General features: G+C 32.5%; 1 protein-coding gene and 1 long non-coding RNA gene across 10 annotated transcripts in view; one reads left to right on the top strand and one right to left on the bottom strand.

Annotated features, from left to right (window-relative positions):
• The window catches only part of LOC125673478 (uncharacterized), a 110,246-nt gene that overhangs the window by 70,364 nt on the left and 23,109 nt on the right, over positions 1–16,773 (bottom strand). The window contains exon 1 of one of the 8 annotated variants that reach the window (XM_048910048.2): positions 6,632–6,713. The exons of the other annotated variants lie outside the window; for them this stretch is intronic. Coding sequence (XP_048766005.2) covers positions 6,632–6,634 — 3 coding nt within the window. The 5' untranslated portion in view covers positions 6,635–6,713. Of the gene's footprint in view, positions 1–6,631; positions 6,714–16,773 lie in introns of those variants that run through there. 8 annotated transcript variants of the gene reach the window in all.
• LOC125663753 (uncharacterized) lies at positions 10,230–12,229 on the top strand. 2 transcript variants are annotated; one of them, XR_008801213.1, is made up of 3 exons: positions 10,230–10,466; positions 10,679–10,841; positions 11,407–12,229. It is a non-coding gene; the product is annotated as an uncharacterized LOC125663753 (long non-coding RNA). The 2 variants fall into 2 exon arrangements; XR_008801214.1 differs by having other exon boundaries at positions 10,244–10,466; positions 10,679–10,832.

Below are 16,773 nucleotides of genomic sequence, written 5' to 3'. Positions count from 1 at the left end.
TTTTGATAATATAAATTAAGATTGTGATGTCATCTATAAGCCTTAACGTTAGGAAAATAGACCATGTCCATGATACATTTTGTAGGTACATTTGGATATTTGAAAGAATTCTGAATTATTTTTTCAAAATTTGAATTGATATTTGGATAAGTGATATACTTAAGAAACGATTAATAGTGTAGCATAGGTGTTTGCTATGTGGATTATTCATTGCGGTTATGCTAGATAGATTATGTGTCACAATACTAAAATGCCTGTTAATATAGTTTTTTGGTTATATAAAGTTAACGGTCGTTGTTAAATTAAAACGATTTTAGAAATAGGTTTTTTGAACAAAATTTTAACATGACATGTAGTTTATTGTCAAAGTTACGATAGTGTCGAATGCATATAGCTATGTGTCACAATGATAATTTGGCGTTCAAAACGTCACAAATCTACGGAGTCCACATTGAATGTAATACCTTGCCGTAATCGTATTATGTTAATTGAAATTGAATAACTATTTCAAAATCAATCATTCGTAGAGCTAATTCATGAAATAATACTTTAATTTATATTATAGGAATTTCTGTGTGTGTGTACAGAGAGATGATCAGGTCAGATGTTACAATTCACTTCACCTGCACCAGATGCAAGAGAAGCCAAGAAGAAACAATCAGGTATGGAATTTAGAACTTGGGTAACATTAAGACGTATGAAATAAAACGCGCAATATGCGCAAAATATTTGAGTTCAATTGTTTCTGGCAGAATGTACATGTACATAATTTCGATTTAGAATAAGTATGAGTTTGAAGCTAAAATTGTGTTCAGAATTCTATATTGAAACCGTTGCTTTTTTCTGCTTAACTTTGGCAAAATAAATTCCAAGTAGAGTAAACTTACAAGTCCCCCAACAGAAAAACTGTGAAATTTCAACACCCCCCCCCCCCCCCCCCCTTTCACCTCGCTGGATCCTGTGAATGTCGCATCTACAGGTAAATCTGTCACTTTCAGGTTCATGATATCGCCCAAATGTAAAAGAAGAGAAAAATTAAATGAGTTAATTTGTTAATTTCGATTTACATTCACAATTATAAGTATAGTCCGAGTTTGTTATGGTCCGACTTTGTTATAGTCCGACTTTGTTTTGGTCCGACCTATCAGTAAATCACCAGAACACGTGGTGTTCCTAGTCTGGCATGTTTGCCCAGAAAATTTACATTGTTGCAGCGAAAATGCAATGGCTAAACGTTCTTTCAGATTATCGTCATAGCTTATCATCACGGACGGAGGTATCAATGAAAATGGAGGTAACAGTTTGAGATTCACGGTGACGCGACGCGACGCCGACGGAATCGAGGATCTAACAGTGAACACGTGTGATTAAATTCAAGGGAATGAGTGTATTCAGTGCTATGGAAATTCAAGGGAATGAGTGTATTCAGTGCTATGGAATAACAGGGGCTGTTCGATTTAGTTCCATCAAAAGGTATTTGATCTATAATAATTGCTTTTGCTAATTGCTTATTTAGGTTCTCGCTGCCATTTATCAGTAATACAGTTGGTTGTAGAATCTTAGTTCCATGTCAACAACATAAAAGGTAATCAGCGAACGGAACGACGAATAATAATGATAATAAATTAATAATAAAAAAAAAACCAAAAAAAAAAAAAAAAAAAAACCCCACTGGCTCAGCATCGTTGATTTAGTGAGTATATGCGTTCCCTAAGGAATTAACTGATACTAGTCATGCCATTCGCGGAACGATAAATTGTATTCCTCCGCTACAAGACGTGGCGATATAAATAGACCACGGGCACTTGTTTCTTACGTCTGATGATAATGTTCAGTGTTCGAGCTGTTGAGACGTGTTTTGTTGCAGTCGTCGGAGATTAGCGGGAATGGATGCAGTCATGTTATACATAGTTTGGTAGATAAATTATTGTAGAAGAGAACGATAGTAATTGCATTTGCATCGCAAATTCCCATGAAGCTCAAAAGGCCGACATTCTCATTTCAAGTCAAGTACCTTGCGTTATTATTAGTATACAGACGTCATAACAAGTGTCTGTGAAATAGAGGCCGGAAGGTATTTGGGCATACTATGAAATCTTGCCTTGAAGTTGGCTTTGTGCCAATTTACTTCAATGGCTTTTGCTCTAAAAATTTAACCTTGGCCTCAACCAAAAATGATCTTTTTCCCCCAATAGTGTCATTAAATTCTTTGATTAATTATTGTTTTTAGTTTTTCAAATTATAGAAGATCAATGATATGTTTGAACTTTCTGTTGTTCTGTATGCACTTAAAAAATAATTTTACACTTGTACCATTTTGATTGATTTTGTGATTTTTTGAGGAATTTATCGATCATATATCTCCTTATTTATTTATTTCCATCTTCTAATTTATACTACCACCACAAATATAGATATAATAATACTAATGAGGTTAGTTTATTAGTGTTTCATGTATTTCGTATTCAGACATAAGTTTGTGCAAATTTATCAATTACACCTAGATCTAAGTGAGTAATCCAGAGAATATGAAAGTCTTGCACATCAAAATAAACCTGTCATCATAATGACATTGAATTCAAGAGCAGCAGACATTGAGATCAGTGAGGATGGTCATGAATTCATTTGAAATAAAACTACCACAATGATTCATTACTTTTCTAGTTATATTATATCTGGTTATTAAACCAAAGTATGTGATATTGGAAGATATTTTGTTTTTTAAAAATGTTTGCTAGGATAGATTTAAATTACTTTTGACACCATAAAGTAGATATAGTCAGTGTTCCAAGTCACATCTGCTATGAGGTCGCAAAATGGCGACCTAGAAATATTTCTGGTCGCCATTTTCAAAATTTCTAATCGCCATGGTAAAACATTTTGTAAATAAGACTTACAAGTTTCTTTTTTCAATTTGAATATCTTTCAAGAAAAAAATCAACACCCATGTATGCGTTTTGTTTGTTTTATTTTAAAACTGAATAGAAATGTGCTGTGAAACATGCTGGATGCTAACAAGTCAAGTATTTACTCTGGAAAAAGTTGTATTGAATTGGGCCATCCAGTATATTTTACAGTAAGCTTCTGGGGAAGAAAACCCAGCGTTCCAGACAAGGATTTGCTTTAATGTCCTCAATAAGTGGGCCTTCACTTCTTATGCGAATATTTTGCTGAACAATCAGTACCAGCATCAATAAGAACACTACATCCCAGAGTTTGTAATTGTCTGTGAAAATTAGCAGCAACAGTTGCCCCGCTCGACTTACTGCTAATAATGCAGTCACAGATAAAGACGTGTCTCTTACTGTTACCATGAATAGTCACACGTCCACATTTAAAAGATGTACACCAGGTCGTGGTGAAATCGGACAATGGGTGTCCAGAAATGGTGGACGTTCTTGGTTGATTGGCCTCACAAATTCTGCAAAACATTTTGCAATCACTGTATATCAACCACGAAAATTCCTTCAGCTATAAGGACTGGGGTTCTTCCTTTACTTTTGCATTTTTCTTTAGACACAGCTACTTCATCTTTAAATGCAGAATATTCTCTGTGGGATACTTGAATTTCTTTGTTACATGTACTAGGCTGAGGCTTCTACTTTTTACTACTGATAAATCCAAAGTGCTTTAACCTTCGTTTTCCTGCCATCTTGTTTGCTTTCACAGAGTTGGTGAAAGCGCTCAAAATCTGTCGGACACAGTGTCCTATAGATTGCTAAAAAGTAACGAAAACTACAGGACACACTTAAAATTTGCCGGACCCAGTAGAAAAACATCAACATATGTAAAATGCATTTTTAATTAACATGCATCAATTAAATACTTCACTGTATGTAGCAATAAAATGTAAAAATCTTAGCCATTCAGTTTCAATTTCATGAATGATATTTGTCATCAATAATTCATTTGTTTCCTCATTCTGCTCTAATCCACAGTTCCTGATTTTCTATTGGCATATGTTTCACCGCAGTCTATCCCCTTTGCCTTGTCCAGCTCTGTCATCCATTTAATGTCTGATAATGGGCGGTTATTTTTCACAAGAGCATGCACATTTCTAAATAGTATTTCCAATTGTTTTCGTTTGTGTTCAAGCATTTCGGTGTTTGTCTTGCTACCGTCTCTGTCGGTTTTGCTAATGCATTTCCAAACTCGACTGCATCCTGATGGAGTCTTGAAGCCTCGTGATCAGCAAGTGCACTTGTTTTGAAATTAGAACAACCTTTAACGAAACTGTTTGGATATTGAGTTCGGTTTCTCTTTGACTCGACAAAGCTCGTGCACAGCACACAAAACATTAAATGCACATCATCGTCATACCTTAACCACTGTCTTTCTTTAATCCACTGTGGATTGAACTTCCTACACTTTTTGTTCTTCTCTTTTGTGCTATCAGTATCAGGTTTCGGCGGCGACTTTCTTTTTACAGACTCCATCCATTTAATTGGCCACATCATGGCACATGTAACACGCCGCGCCAAATCTCGATACCGGATATACGTAACCAACGCATAGACACCAAAATTGAAATTTCCGATATATTGTTTTGATCCCCCCCAAAAAAATCACCGTAATACTTTTCAAATTTTTAACATTATCATATAAAAATAACAACTTTTGAAAATTTTACTAGTTTATTCTGAAAAATCTACTGGACAAGGTTAAAGTTATGTTTTAGATGAATTTATTTTCATTTTTAAAAAACCTGTTTAATTGAATTAAATATTTAGAAGAAAGTGTTTATCAAATTAATGAATTACATCGTAAACAGCCATTTTTTGTTGTTGAAATATGTGCGGAAATGTCCCTATATTCAAATACGACTTCTCGTCCTCAAGGACAGATGTCCAAAGAGAAAAAAATGAAAAGGTTGTGAAGAAACAAAGCAGGGCTTATGAAATAGAAATAAAGAAAAGGTTGGGGTCATTTTATTCTAAAATAAAATGGACAAAAGAATTTCTGTGACGGGTAGAATTTAAAGAAACAGAAAATGTGTTTGAAAATAAAAGCATCAAGTTGATTGATGAGATTAAAGATTTGTTTGAGACAATTAAATACATTTTAGTTCAAATTTAAGGTTTGTAATCCTGTTTTTACGACATTGTCTGGTCTTTGCTTTCATTTTTGGTATAGAGACATGTGCACATGTTGGAAAACAATGGACAAGACGAAGTGTTGGAAAACGATGGACGATACGAAAGTAATAAGGGTGTCCTCCAAATGTAACATCACTCATTTCTGTGATAGCAAACGTTGTCATAGATTTATGGACATTTTCTTAAACATTTAAATACAGATTATAATGGGTAGTTTACAAAGGAATAAAAATTGAATTTCTTTTGATTTAAGTCGTAAATATTGAACAACGCTACATATTGACACAGGTTTTGTGTCATTTAATATTTGGGCTGATCGTGTCCATAATTACATCAACCTCTCCAAACAAGAATTGCCTAACTCTGTTTAATTTAAAAATATTATTTTACTTATTCATGATTGAAAATTTATTTGATTGAGTTAATCTAATTATTACATCAAGAAACAACCATGAAGTAAATTCTATATAAAATTTCTTTTAAAAAATCATGAAAGATGTAACGCGGACAATATTAGAAGAATGTATCATCGCAACATAGCCGCTGCTTGGATATTATTGCCTGATTGAAATAAAACTGGAAATTTGTAAGATTATACTCATTTTTGTTTAAAGTTGTTATTTTCTTGATGCTTCCTAAATGATCTGATTCAAATTAAAAGCTTACAAATAAAGGAATTCATAACAAGTTCAATGGAAGACTTTTAGTGTCCAGTGTTACATCTTCTTTTTTCAAATGAGCCAAGTATTTTCTTCCTTTGCTATATGATTGTGCAAATGTTAACTTAACCATAAAAATCTTTGAAAGCAGGTGTATTCCTTGAATAAACATTTTCTTCAATTTATTTCAATATTGGTGGTAATTTTCTTAAATATATATTTGTGTTGAAGTTTGTGTCTGTTATAGCTGGAACAGAAGGTGTTGAATTCATATAATAGTATTAGGATTTTACAGTAAATAAGAATTACAAACATAATTTTTTTAAAAAAGGAAGTAAAATGAAAGTCACAATGATGATATTTTATTACATGATTTCTCTTATTTATAGATTTTACTTAAACTTGCAATGTCCTGGGTTACATCACTCTGTGTTAATGAATCCAATTTTAATTGTATTTCAATTGATTTAAGTAACACTATCTCAGCCTGTCTAGGTAACATGATCCTGATACCAATCTTCAATTTGCAACAATTTTTAGAGTGATATCTTTAGTTTGAAATATTGGACACAAAGCTTTGAGTGATGTAACGCAAATTCCTTGACGGTGAATTTTGGATCATATTCATTTATGCCTTTATCTAACCATTATTACAGTTAAATACTAATAAGTAAATCTCGGAAATTACTCATAGTATGAGGTCAGGCCAAATTGAGGTTGGAGCCAAAGTAGAGGCCAGATTTTATAGTATGCCTTGCCAGGGTGGCAATGGTGGTAAAGTCCTGCACAGATTTCGTCTAGGTTATCCAAACCATGTTTTTATATCATGCATATGAAAGAGAATTTCTTTGTAGAGTAATTTCTTGCTCAACTTACCATAACTATGTGTAGTAGATGGTATAATTGAACTCCCTCTTACTGTGCAGATACATTGTTTTCATGTGATATCATTTGTTAGTCCATTGACTATTTACTGGCAGTCATAAATTTCTGGATTGTAATCTTGTTAAGGATGACATGTCGGTTAGAAAGTGTATTTATTTTGACAGATTCTGCATATGTTTAGAATGAATTGTGAAATGATGGTGATATCCACCAGCAGCATATTTCTGTCTGGATTATTTTCTGTTTGAGCAAGTCTAAAACATGGTACATATACTGGCTTATAGGTATGCACTTGCACATGTGTAGAGCATGTACTTAGAATGTCCCTCAAAGTGAAGTAATTCTGGCAACATAAAATTGTGTAGGTGTTTTGTGTTAGTTAGTTTTGAGTAGGCCCATATTTATCATTTTATAAAGATTAATTACACCTTATTATAAATACTTAATGGGTACCTTTTTTTCAGCAGTTGTCAGTTTAGTACCACTAATTCTGAACTATATAACACAGCCCTCAAAGGATTTTATAAATTGAAAAAAAGATTTTTTTATGTTTAGCACCAGGAATTCAAACAAGAATAGATATGGGTTACCCCATATCCAGGAAATTCGACTTTTCCCATATCGAAAATAAATATGAAAATGATACAAGAAAATAATACTAAAATGATACCAAAAAAATATATTTTTAATGACCAAATTTGGAACCATCTAAATCTTGGTTCCAAATTAGGTCAAAAATAATACACTTTCTAAATAATGAAACACACAAAAATATATTTTTAATATACTTTATTTCTTAGTAAAAATACAAAAATGATACATTTGATGTATTATTTCTATACTCTTGTATTATTTATGTATTAAATCCCAATTTAAAGTACAAAAATAATACATTTTGGAGTAGGATTAAAAAAGTACCAAAAAAATACAAAGTGTATTAATTTTGTATCAACATATTAATTTTGTATTATTTGGTTCACCTTGAAAAAATAGGGAAAAAAATATGATTTGTATTAATTTTGTATCAACATATTATTTTTGTATTATTTGGTTCACCTTGAAAAATTAAAATAGGAAAAAAATATGAATTGTATTAAATTTGTATCAACATCTAAGTATTCAAAGATGGGGAATAGAAATAATACATTACCAAAAAAAAGTATAAAAACAATACATATTTAAAAAAATACAAAAAAAAAATACATTTTGTATTTCAAAAAAGTACAAGAATGATACACAAAAAGTATATTAATGTGCCAAAAATAATACAATGCAGTGCCTAGAAAAGTAAAAAGAATTGTAAAAAAACATGTTTTAATAGTTTTTGAAAGCAGCTTTCTATCACATTTTAAGAAAGAAATCTGACATCTTTAAAAATATATGAATAAAACCTTCAGTCAAATCAACTTAGTTATGCAAAATCAATTAAAAGCAAGGGGAAACAAGATGTGTTTGTGAAACACAAATGTCCCCGATAATGGCCAATCCCAGAGATGGCCAAGGTCACAAGGACAAATATCTTGGTACCAGTAGAAAGATCTTGTCACAAGAAATGCTCATGTACAATATTAAAGCTCTAATATTTACCATTTAGAAGTTATGACCAATGTAAAAATAAAACTAAAAGTAGGTCAAATGTCAAGGTCAAAAGGTTTAGTACCAACGAAAAGGTCTTGTCACAAGGAATACTCATGTGAAATATCAAAGCTCTATCACTTACAGTTCAAAAGTTATTAACAAGGTTAAAGTTTTCAAAAAGTAGGTCAAACTCCAAGGTCAAAGGGTCAAAAGTGTTGGTACTCACGGAAAGGTCTTGTCACAAGGAATGCTCATGTGAAATATTAAAGCTCTACCACTTACTGTTCAAAAGTTATAAGCAAAGTTAAAGTTTTCAAAAAGTAGGTCAAACTCAAAGGTCAAGGTTACAGGGTCAAAAATGTTGGTACTCACGGAAAGGTCTTGTCACAAGGAATACTCATGTGAAATATCAAAGCTCTATCACTTACAGTTCAAAAGTTATTAGCAAGGTTAAAGTTTCAGACAGAATGACAGACAGGACAAAAACAATATGCCAATATGCTCCCCCCCCCCCCCCCCCCCCCCCCCCCGATCTCGGGGCATAAAAAGACATGCATTGTCTACTAATTCAGGTACTATTAAAAGTTAAAACCATTGTTACAGTAAACATATTAATATCCCATGTCGCATTGGCTACTATTGTAGAGATTTAAAAAGCGACTATTAAATACTTTGGGCTATATTATCATAAATATAATAAATAATAACAAATTGTTGTCATTTTCATTGTACAAGATTCAATAAATTGCTAGATGTTTAATCAGTATTTTATACATATCTAGCCTGTCCATGATGTTATATGGTACATACATATCTAGTCTGTCAGTGAGCTTATGATATGGTATGTACATATCTAGTCTGCCCATGATCTTATATGGTATACATATCTAGTCTGTCTGTGACCTTATATGGTATTCATATCTAGTCTGTCCATGATCTTCATAACACATCAGTCTTGAGACTCATCCTCCCTCTGCTTCTGCCGTTTCTTTTGCGTTGCAAAGTGCACTAACTTTGTTCCTAAGGGCTATCTTCAAGTCACACCACTTGTCGTCAGCCTTGACCACTGCATAATCTGTAATATAATATTATGAAAAAATATATATATAAAACATTATCTTATAGTCTATCTATTGTCCCTTTATAATCTATACAAATGCAAACGGTTCATATCACATATTCACCGGATTTGAGACCATGCATATTCACTGGAGGTACCCCTTCTGGAAATCCTGGATCTGCTGCTGTCCACCCCCCCCCCCCCCCCCCCCCCCTTCTATATAGATCTATGACTATAGTGTGGAAACTGGACAAGCTTGAACTATGCAGGACGAGTAAACACCCCACCCCCCCCTCGATCTTTTTTTTTAAAATTTGACCGCTAAGGCCTAGGTTTTGTTTTGGAATATAGGCCTAGCTATAATTTTCAGAAAATTGTAAAGTCAACTTTACTTTGAAAAACTATCCTTCCATACTACATAAACTGAAATAGTTTCATCTGCTGCAAAATAAAGAAATCTTGGGCATTACTTTAACTTACCATGTTGTGATGATCACAAGAACTTTACGTACACCCGGCCCAAAACGTCTGGACATGCCGTTCTTGCAGGATGTCACCTTCCTTATATATTCCGTGATTCTGGACTCCGGTCCTCATTCCACTCAACCACGGAATATTTAGCAATTTATGCAAAATAACCTCCGAAATATTGCGACAGTCTAATCACTTTGAAAATGGCAGCGTCACACATTCAACCAATCAAATTTGAGAGCTACAGATTTTGGAACTTCGACCAATCGCGTGAAAGTACGAAGACGGCCGAAAATTCTAATCTTGTATTTATCTTTCGTAAATATGCTGTTATTATCTCGTTTGTTTAAATTTTCTGCTATTAGAAACTAATTCATAATTCATAGCTGTTTTTTAAAAACAAATACTAAGATTGTAATAATTTAAAATTGATTACGGAGTCACCCGAACTCTATCTACAGTCACTTCCGCTTCCATATTTTGAAATTGTCGATCTGTGAACATTGTGAGGAAAGGAAAGCAAAACAATGGGAGAAACACGTGGAGAGTATACAATCTATTTTGTGGACAACTTGTTAAAGGCTCCTAGAGTATTCTTATGGGGTATGCGACGTGTATAACACTGGAAGAAGCAGTCCTACCAAACTTGAAAAGCCACGAGGTCGAGTGGTAATGGCGCGCCCGTGCCGATGAACTTGCACGTTGTTTTCACAATCGGTATGCATTTTTCTTATTCGTTTTCTTTAATATTATTATTTGATAAATCCTATAATTGCGTATTTGAGAAATAGATATTTATTTTTCAAAGTGACTTGTGGTAAAATCGTACCTGATAGTTGCCCGATGATGATCAATGTGAAATAATATATCGTTGTTTAAGTTCATAAATTTTAGTTGTTTTTGTTTTCATGTGACCAATTCTATCATAGGTTTTCCCAACTGCCGACTATTCCTTGTCAGATAATCCTAAAAATCCGGGAGATATAGCATAGCCTATCTAACTTTGAAGTTTGAGGAAGCAGACTGACTTTGAAGACGACAATGATGTTGATAGAATAATACCAGGATGCAGCATTGCAGAAAGTAATGACGGTAAACGTAATTCAATTCTTTAACATGAAATATTCAATTTATGACCTTTAATAAACCCAAGTAACTGTTGATAGAGTATGTCCACAAAAAATAATAAGCATGTTACAATCACAGACACCTAAAATTTTAACAGTAAGTTGCATGTATTCATTTATAGGGAGGGGTGTGATATATGTTTTTTCAATCTATGGCATTATTTGTAACTTAAGGATAAAATTTCAGGTGCCTGTGTTACAGTTTTAAAAAAAAAATTCTTTCATTAGAGGACATTGAAGATATATATATATATGCCCCTGCGGTTGAATTTAAAAAAACAAAATTAACTCTGTGAACCTGTAGATCAAAGTGTCAGACATCTTTAGAATGAATTGTATGAACAACAATGCTGCACATCAGCATACTTTTGTTGAAGTGCTAACACGCTTCGTAAAGCATGCTGGTATAAAACAGTAACAAGTAAAGTTCATGCCCTCATTTATTTTTGAAAATGAAATTTTTTTTTTTGAAAATTAAAATTGCAGAGAAAATGTTCAATTTCAGTTGATTTCTTGTGTTTCATTTTCAGGTATCTGACATGTCTTATGCCAATCAATTCCTCCAGAAGATGACACAAACTTTAAATTATGGAAGTTGCGAGCAAGAATTTTTCAAGGGAATGTCAGATGGAGAAGAAACATCAGTCAACAAGACAGTACTAGTGTAAAATGATAAAGTATCTGTAATAGGTGCTTACCATATTCTGCCTATTGTGGATTCAGTGATGGTTTTTCAAACGAACTATGCTCATCAACCAAATGTCCTTAAAATTTGTGGAGTGCAGAGCCACTTTCAGGCGAGACAGTAGTGTGGTTCATTTTAGTGGACATGATTTTAGACGAGATGTGCTTTGTGAAACTTGAAACATTGTTCATTCATCATAGTGTAATGAGAACTGTTGTGGTCCATCATTCTATGCTTTAGTGAAGTAATGGATATAATGTGAAGTACATGTGTAAATGCTCATATTCTGCACAACATATTTTTCAGTGACATTATTTCTTTGAGACCAAGCTCTGGACAGTTGATAGCCATTTATGTGTAGGACTTTATTTATTTTTCTGTGTGTGCAATAGCAACTGTCACTTGCAGTAAACCCAAACAAAGTGGAGAAATAATTTGTTGAGTTCAGAGATTACAATTTTTATTGTGTTATTTTGATGAGAAGATAGTATTAATAAGGTACAATGGTACATTGTATCTTATTGAAAAGCTTATTTAAGAGTTATCAGTAGAATTAGACTGCATGACAATTATTAGAATGGGAAACCTAGATGAAGTCAAAAGAAACTATACTGTATTTTACAGACTGTCCTGGAAATATCATGCAATAAATAATGTCTCCAGTGTTATTTAGAAGTATACTTCCTTATTATTTCATTATGCATGCAACTGATAAAGTTGTCTAAACTTAAAAGTTTGAAATCTTTACTGTGAAGTTGAGAAGCTAAATCTTGCATCATGTTTTCCACAAGTTATAAGTTTTATATTTCAATTTAAAAATTAGTCAATTTTTATACAATGAAAATCACTGGGAAATTTTTTTAAGTCCAATTATAATACAAAATTAATACATATAAAATCAAAGATTGGGATTAAAAATGACTAAGTTAAAAAAAATACAATTATAATACAGTGAAAAATCACTGAAATTTTTTAAGTCCAATTATAATACAAAATTAATACATATAAATTAAAAGATTTAGATTAAAAATGGCTAAGTTTTTAAAAAAATACAATTTTAATACAGTGAAAATGACTAAGTTTAATTTTGATACAAAAACAATATGCTTGAAAAAAAACTAAGTCCCTAAAAATACAAAAATAATATATTGAAAATAATCTAAGTCCAAAATGATACAAAAATAATACCCTTTAAAAAATCAAAGTCAGAATTTAATATAAAAATGAGTTACCCAATTTTTTTGTGATACAAAAATAATATATTTTTTTTATATTATTTCAAAAAAGTACAAACATGACTGTATTAATAATATATTAAAAATATACTTTTATGTATTATTTTTCCATATGGGGTGTTTCTTTACTTTGTTCACTGACAACAAGCAGAAATCACATAAACTGCAATATAAATGTTGATAAGTTGAGGACCTTTAAAAAAGAAGGGGAAAAAACCTCGTCACTCGTACATTTTTTACATGTGTTATATTTTTAGAAGTTGGAAAAACCCACATATATGTATTACTTTAATAAAATGATTTGATAGCCTTTTGTCTTTCAAAACTACCGTTTCCAGTGGTAACATGTTTTCCTTTAGATATCACAGGCTGTCCAGCGGCCCTAAAATTCCTAAAAATTCCTAATTTTTTTCAGTTTTGCTAAAATTCCTAAAAAAATGTAAAATTCAAGGGGAAATCCTAAAAAAGCCCTTATTTTTCATGTCAATTCCTACTTTTTTATCAGTCTTGAGAAATCAAAATGCATTCATACAAAATGTGTGTTATTAACGTAGATTGCAGTTCTTATTCAGATAATGCTGATGCAGTGAAAGGCTGAGTTGACCTGTGGATCCATGTGTCAAGCTTGTTTATTGGTTGTGACTTTGTGATAAAGAGTTGAGATTTTAGGTATGTAAATAGTAATATTTTTTAATTAGCAATTTATCCCAATGAAGAATATCTGAGGGATGTTTGCTCCTTCATTGAAAGTGTAGCAAGCTGTTCACTTATTAAATACCTGGAATTGTTTTCTATGGGACAGGAGTTTATTACATTGTAGATTCACTATTTTTCAGTAGACACTTGTGTGTGTGTGTTATCTTTGATTACTTGGTATTTTGCTGTTTAGTTAAGTAAAATTGTGCAAATGTCTGATAGCTATAAACACTTCATGATCAAAGCTTTAAAATATGTTTACAAGTAGTGAACTCATTATCATTTCAAGATTTTATTAGTTTGTTGTACAATGTAAACTTATAACAGTTTAATAAATTTAAAAAAAAAAATTGGTGAGGAAATGTGCTGGCTGAAAGGGGAGAAGAGGAGGCCACATCAATGAAGCTTTGATTGATATAAGGTATATAGCTAGTGGAAACTTGCTCAAATGCTTTTTAAAATGTGGTTTTCTAATCTTAAAGGAAATTATTACATTATAATTCTCTATATTTCAGGTTATAGCCAATAATAGCTGAGACCATGGAACACTGGAATACGCCCTTCCTGTACTTACATCTTATTTGTGTGTCATGTGAGTTTCTTTATTGTCAAATTTGACAAGGTAAGTCCTTTTAAATAATTAAAACTTCCGCAATTTGGTTAAAAATTCCTAATTTTAGCCCTAATTTAGCCCTAATTTTTTAAAATTGTACCCCAAAAATTTGCTCTTATTTTTTGTCCAAGGGTGCTGGACAGCCTGATATCACATTTATTCTCTTTTCTGTTTAGTTGTTTTCCTCTGCTCTGATTACATACATATTTAATTAATACCAGCGTCTATGAAGCCGTGTTGACAAAGCGTCATGCTTGTTTATAACGGTCAATAACTCGTAGTCGTATGTATTGTATAAGACAAATGCCGATGTCATCGGCATTTACCAGAAGTGCTCTGTTATACATATAAATCCTTATAAAAAAGAAAACACACACACACAAATTTAATGATTAACATTCTCTCTCAGAAGAAATTGTATGATAATTAACGAACAATAATCATGAAAGGAAAATAATTGTCAATCAAAGAATGACCTATATATTTTCGTGAAAAACACTGAGGAGGCAGCTAGCGTAGGAATATGAATACTTCTTATTTACATTTCTGGTGAAAAAGTGATTTTCTTAAAATCATTTGACGTTAATTTTGTTTTCTTCTACGTATTACATACACATCGATATTCTAAACATTTGTTGTAATGTTGTATCTGCTGATCATGAATGGAACTATATTTTTTCAGAGCAATTGTGTGAAGAGTACCTGAATCCAGTAATAAATCTTGAATAGATAGTATGCACTGATCAAATTTATTAACAAGTATTCATCTCTTTGATCACACAATAAAACCAATTTTATTATATAATTCTGAAATATGGGGTGGATACATAGGTTCATGGAATAAATTAAAATTATCATCACCATTTGATCCAGACAAACTTTTAAAATCATTTCACTGTGAGAAGCTTCATCAGAAATATTCTAAATGTATTCTTGGTGTACATTAGCCTGGTGCCCTGGCCTTCCCATAATGCTCCGCAAATGAAGGCCAGGTACGCACCAGCCAATGGTTTCTTCCTATACAACAATTTACAACATGGCGGATTCTATGATGAGTAACGTGGATCGAAGTAAATAGATCTATTATAGCAAATCTAGCTGTATCACTTTGGATTTAAGCACACCGGTAACATTACCATTTATAGGGATGAAACGATACAGTACCAGTCTTTTCGATTCGATTTTCGATACTTTAGTCTCGATTCAATGATTTTCGATTCGATACAATAGCATGTACCAAATTCTTTATAATGCTAAGATTTTTTTATGTTTCGTTGTATTTATTGCTCTCTGCAAATAAATTCTACATAATGTAAAAATGTTTAACATAAAGCAACAATCTTATCACTTGTCTTAAAGCCGAAATGTCGCCATACCCAGGATTTATACATTGGGGGTGCATTTTTCAACTTGACTGCGTCCATTTTGATACAGCAAAGCTTACTCGTATGTTGATTGGGCAATTTTCAATTCCATTGGCTAATCAGAAACTGTGTTATCAAGAGCAATGTGTGCTATGATTTTAGAACCGTATCGAACCGAAACAGACCCCTAATAAATCGAACATCGAATCGAGACCACTACATCGCAATTCAGCCGCATCGCAATGCATCGTTTCACCCCTAATTACCAAGGTCTCCGATGATGTTTTGTACCACCATTTTATGCATTATTCAATTAATTATATCCATCTACACATATGAAACGGATGAAGGGGTGTGTGCGTTTCTCGACAGGGTACCTATATGTTGTGAGTATGTAGAATGCACACCTGCAATAAAGTCTGACAGAGCTACAAAACATCTGTGATGATGAATTAGCAAAACATACCATATAATCACATCAAACCATCTCTGATACCTTTCATGCTGAGGAAGTAAGGCCCAGCAACTCGAATTTCCTCGGGATTTTGTGTACCAATAATTAGCAGTAAGAACCATTTTCATTGCCACCACTTTAATATTTCAACATATGTTTGGGACATATCAGTACAACATACCATATTATCACATTAAACCATCTCTTGTTACCTTTCACATTGATAAAGCAGGCTCAGCAACTCGAATTTCCCAAGGTTTTTGTGTACCAATTCAATATTTACAAACCATTTTCATTGTTCTAAATGTTCAATAAAAATCTTTGTAGCACAAAGGTAGTGCGACATACCATTTGGTATGTAGATGTCAGTTCGAATCTGACCAAAGATCTGTGTTAAAATGAGCATTTATAATAGTAAAAATGCTTTGTATTTATAGTAGTTTAAAAGTAAAAGTCCTAAACATTATATAAACATGTTTCTAGTGAATATTCTGCAATTTTTAATTATAATCTGCTACTTTTCAACTTTTCAGGAAATGACAAATGATGAAATTCAGGATATTCTTGACATATTTAACGCAAAGTATGACACTGAAATCAGTGAACTCAAACCACTTCAACATGAAACTTTATCTCACTTTGGAAATTTATCCTCTGATGTGGTGTGCATGCTTCCTACTGGCTATGGGAAAAGCTTAGTTTATGAATTACTTCCAGTGTTCCTAGGGAAGAAATTCAACAAGAGTGCTTGTGTGATTGTTATTGAACCTTTGAATGTAATTATCAACCAACAAATGACCAAATTAGGTCCAGATGTTGTGACAATTAAAAACAAAATGAGTGAAGAAGA

This window comes from Ostrea edulis, chromosome 3, assembly GCF_947568905.1.
Source record: "Ostrea edulis chromosome 3, xbOstEdul1.1, whole genome shotgun sequence".
NCBI lineage: Eukaryota > Metazoa > Mollusca > Bivalvia > Ostreida > Ostreidae > Ostrea > Ostrea edulis.
Note: the sequence above shows the minus strand (reverse complement) of the source record. Positions and strands in the feature narration are given on the sequence as shown.